The following is a 4,344-nucleotide window of genomic DNA, read 5'->3' on the forward strand; positions in this document are numbered from 1 at the left end:
GATGACAACGCCAGTGACCAGCAACTTGACCCCTACGGAGATATCGACGCCAGTAACCAGCAAATCCACTATCACAGTGATAACGCCCGTGACCAGCAACTCAACCACTACGGGCATAATAACGCCAATGACCAGCACCTCTACGGCAGTTATTATAACGAGTAACTCGACTACGGAGATAATGACGCCAGTGATCAGCAACTCTACCATCACAGTGATAACAACGCCAGTAACTCGCACCTCTACAGCAGCCATTAGAACAAGCAACTCTACCAGTGCATCTCTCACCACCACCACCACAAAGTCCATCGTCACTCCAAGCATCGTCATCACCACCGACAGTTCCACTATCGTCAAACCTATCGCGAGCCTCATCCCGCCGCCTCCCAAGAGCACCAAATCCCGCGTCATTGCCTCCAGCTGCCCTACTCCGACCTGCTCCCCGGGCATTCAATACGCCCTATACGACAACCCCTTTCGCCGAGATTTATCCCCGACGTATAAGAGCTTCTCGGCTACCCACTTCAGAAAGACTGAGCCCGTGTACAACACAACGCTGCAGAACGCCATCTACATCGCAGATCGCTACCGCGGTAAAGGCAAAGGTTTCAACCCGCTCTTTAAAAACGCCGCCGCTGGCTACCGCGGCTTCCTGTTTGTATGCCAGGACGGCCGCTATCGTTTTAACTCGCCTTACTCAGACGACATCACCATTATGTGGTTCGGCGAAAAGGCCTACCAAAACTATACGCGCGGAAATGCCGACATTATCCAGTTCTTCTACGGCGATAACAAGCCTAAGAACATTTATAGGGACCTTAAGGCAGGCACGTACTATCCTATTAGGGTGCTCTGGGGCAATACGGGCGGCGCGTCTTATTTATCGCTGCGTATCTATGGGCCTAACGGCGAGGACGTGAGCGGCGCGGACCAGTCGGGCGAGCACTACCTGACGACGGAGGCATGCGATGGCTCCTATCCTCCTTTTCCACCGTGGGGCAAGGAGAGCAGAAATCGACGTAAGAAAGGGAAAAAGACTAGATTGCCGGCGAAAAAGGATTAATTTTCTGATTTTCTTTTATTCCTGCTGCCGATTTCTGCTGTATATGTCGGTAGTATCGTGCCTATATTACTCACGTGGCGACACAAAGGCACGTCGACTACCACCTCTACGGGTGGATCAATAATTAGAAATAACATCGTAATAAGACCTATAATTTCTCACTCCACAGCGCGGTTTATCAGGGTCGGGTAACTGAATCAAAGTAAAGTAGTGTGTATAGCCACATAGCGAAGCGTGTGTATCTCGGCCATATTCCTAGAGGGGACTATTATGGAAAGTTCCGTGGTCGCGTCGTGGTGGTAAGCGGGCATGTCGCCACAATGGAACTATAGCGGGACTACGACGCAATATTTAGGATGAACTATCCGTATAATGACCAGAAAGCTGCGGGATCCGGGCGGCTCGGCTGCCATCCGAACCACGTGCTTGTAACTATAGTTGAATAGTACTCCGTAGTAAGATCTCCTAAGCGAACGCCAAGATAAACTGGATCATGTCTTAGCGTCAAGTGCTTGAGGATATTTTTATATACTATCAGTGGTGCTCGGTAATAATACTATGTTATTACTTAGAAACTTAAATCATTAGTTTTTCGGGGGTGTCTTCACTCGGGTCCGCCGCCACAGCTGCACCGCCTGGTACGTCGAGTTGCAGGAATATTGATAGCTACCGCCTGGCTTGATCATCCAACATCCGTTGACATGTGTTTTGCACCTCGGATGATAGCATCGCGTGACTGTGGACATACTTTCGGCAGGGAATCAATACGTCTCGTCATTTCCTAGACTAGGCCGGCGTATTGACTATTCGACTGGTCCCGTGTTCAAGTCGCTAAACCACTTCGGCTGGTCGCCCTGTGCCCGCTACCAGCCCTCTATCAGCGTTGGGGAGGAGCAACACCAGTTGGACTGTAGGAAAACCCAGAGGCACCTCCATGAGGTCTTGCGACGTCCGGGCTCTCGCAAACATTCCTCTTTGGAAGATTACATCTACTCTCTGAATATGTATTCTTTGCGATCAAAGGGATTTTGCCACTACCATTCCGAGTGACGCATGTGGCGTACACGGAGATGTATCTTGTATCTGATAAGCTGGGTTTGCATACTATCCTCTCGGGTCCCCAATGCAATCTCAAAGCCAAGATCAAAACCATCACACAATATGCCAGAAATATCTATGACTACAGGGCTGCATCTTCAGCCGCTGAATGAGGCGCACTTTTTTTTACTTCAAAGACCTTAACTCGCACTCTGAACTCCTTCGATTCAAGTACATCGTGTCACATGCACCTGGCCCCTAGCAAAATGGCACTGTCGCCAATACCCTTGATTGCCTGTGAATTTGCCTTTCTGCGGCGTTTGGGCTAGTAAAATTCAAGTCCAGAGGGGTCAGAGGCCAAGTCAGAGCGGGGCATTTTTACGACGGCGGTGAGGATGCAGTGCAGATGCGCTGTAGGTCCCCCTTTACTGATGGTACAGGGAGTCAGTCTTAATCAACAGCCAGTCAATCCGCCGATCAGTCAATCAGCAGCTAGTTAATCACATCTGCTAATTAACTGGCTGCTTATTAGTCGACTGCTAATAATTGATCAGCTGCTGATTGACTAGCTGCTGATTGACTAGCTGCTGATTGACAGGCTGCTGATTAAATGGTAATTGATCAAGAAGACTATTGATTGAGGCCGGCTGTTAATTGAGATGACTACTGAATTCTACCTAATAAAGGAAGGTCTTGGCTCCGCTTGAACTTGACCTCTGACACCTCTGGACTTGAGGTTTACTGCCAACCCGCGGCAATCTCAACCAGCCAGTTGCCTTGCTATCCTGCGCCGGTTCTCAACGGCTCTTTCGAGTAGATCCGTAAACCAAGGCTCAAAAGTGTTCTCCATCCACTTTCCCAGTGCTACTAGCGACGCCTGCAGTTGGTAAATCCCCACTGTGCTGTCCGTGTCGCCAATATTCCAGTCCCTATAGCGCACACGCTGCGACAAATATCAGACTATAGGACCGTATCATTTAGGGACTTGTAACTTACAATCTACGTTCCCTCGTCCACTGCGAACATGAGGGTCCACACGCCGCTCGTCACCTGGATCAGTGGCAGCGTTATAAGTTTCTCCTGCAGGCTACCCGCCAGCGCCGTTAGAGTGCGCAGACGCTTATACCACGCCGCCAGCCACACACCCAGCTACACACTCACGCCGTCCTAAACGCCTAAAGTCGTCTTAGTCTTAATAAAGATTAGTGTAGGACGCTTCTATAGTAGTATATACTATATCTAGTTAATAGAGTTCCTCTCCCTAGGCTCTCCTAGAAGGAATATATTAATAAGCGCCTATAAGGTATTAGAGGGCTATAAGGCTACTATATAGTTAATTATCTTATAGACTAATAACCTAATAGCTACTATAGGCTAAGGTATAGATATAGCTATTATATTACTATAATCTAATATATAACTACTACTAGTAGTAATAGAGATAAATAATAAGGATAGTAATAGTAGCTATTAACCTAATACTAGTAATAGGTAAAATACTAATATAATCTATATTAATATAATAAGCTTAATTATAAGTTAAGGTATATCTCTTATTACTAGCTTTAAGATAAATATATAGATAAGATTATTTTAGCTTAATTTAAACTAGTCTTTATTAGATATATTAGTAGATTTAACTATAATATAATATAACTTCTCTTACCTTTACTATATTATCTTATAAGCTTCTATAGTGCCTTAACTTTTATTATTATTAGCCTATATAGACTTAAGGATTTTATTATTACCTTAAAAATCTAAGTATAAGTAAAATATAGCTAGTAATAACTAAACCTTTACCTAAATTACTAATAATATCTTAAATAAACCTTTTATATTAGATAGTAAGGTAGTACCTAAGACTAATATCTTAATAAAGTATACTAGTATTATAAAGGTAAATAAGCTCTTAATCTTCTAGAAGTACTTTAATAAAGAGCTACTATAAGACTATAATATCTTACTTAATAGTTATATTATAAAAAAGATAAGTTATATTATAAATATAGCTTAGAAAGTCAAGGCTAACTATATTAAGTTCTTTAAAGAATATATTAGTATTTTATTAAGATTAAGAGATATAATTTTATTATTATTATTATTATTATTTTAACTTATTTATATATATTTCCTAAGACTTAGTATATTAACTATAATAATATTATTAATTTAGGCCTAACGTAGTTAATAAGCAAGTAGGCTAGATAAGTAAGTAGGCTACTCTATATAACCTTTTATCC

At 43.3% G+C, this 4,344-nt stretch overlaps 1 protein-coding gene across 1 annotated transcript; it reads left to right on the forward strand.

Annotated features, from left to right (window-relative positions):
- Positions 1-181: 181 nt before the first annotated feature.
- BBA_09863 (uncharacterized protein) lies at positions 182-1,063 on the forward strand (the record flags this gene model as incomplete). The annotated part of the gene is made up of 1 exon (XM_008604960.1): positions 182-1,063. The coding sequence occupies one exon, from the start codon at positions 182-184 to the stop codon at positions 1,061-1,063; it is 882 nt and encodes a 293-aa protein (XP_008603182.1).
- Between the last annotated feature and the right edge of the window lie 3,281 nt (positions 1,064-4,344).

Source organism: Beauveria bassiana, assembly GCF_000280675.1.
Source record: "Beauveria bassiana ARSEF 2860 unplaced genomic scaffold BBA_S00071, whole genome shotgun sequence".
Classification (NCBI taxonomy): Eukaryota; Fungi; Ascomycota; class Sordariomycetes; order Hypocreales; family Cordycipitaceae; genus Beauveria; species Beauveria bassiana.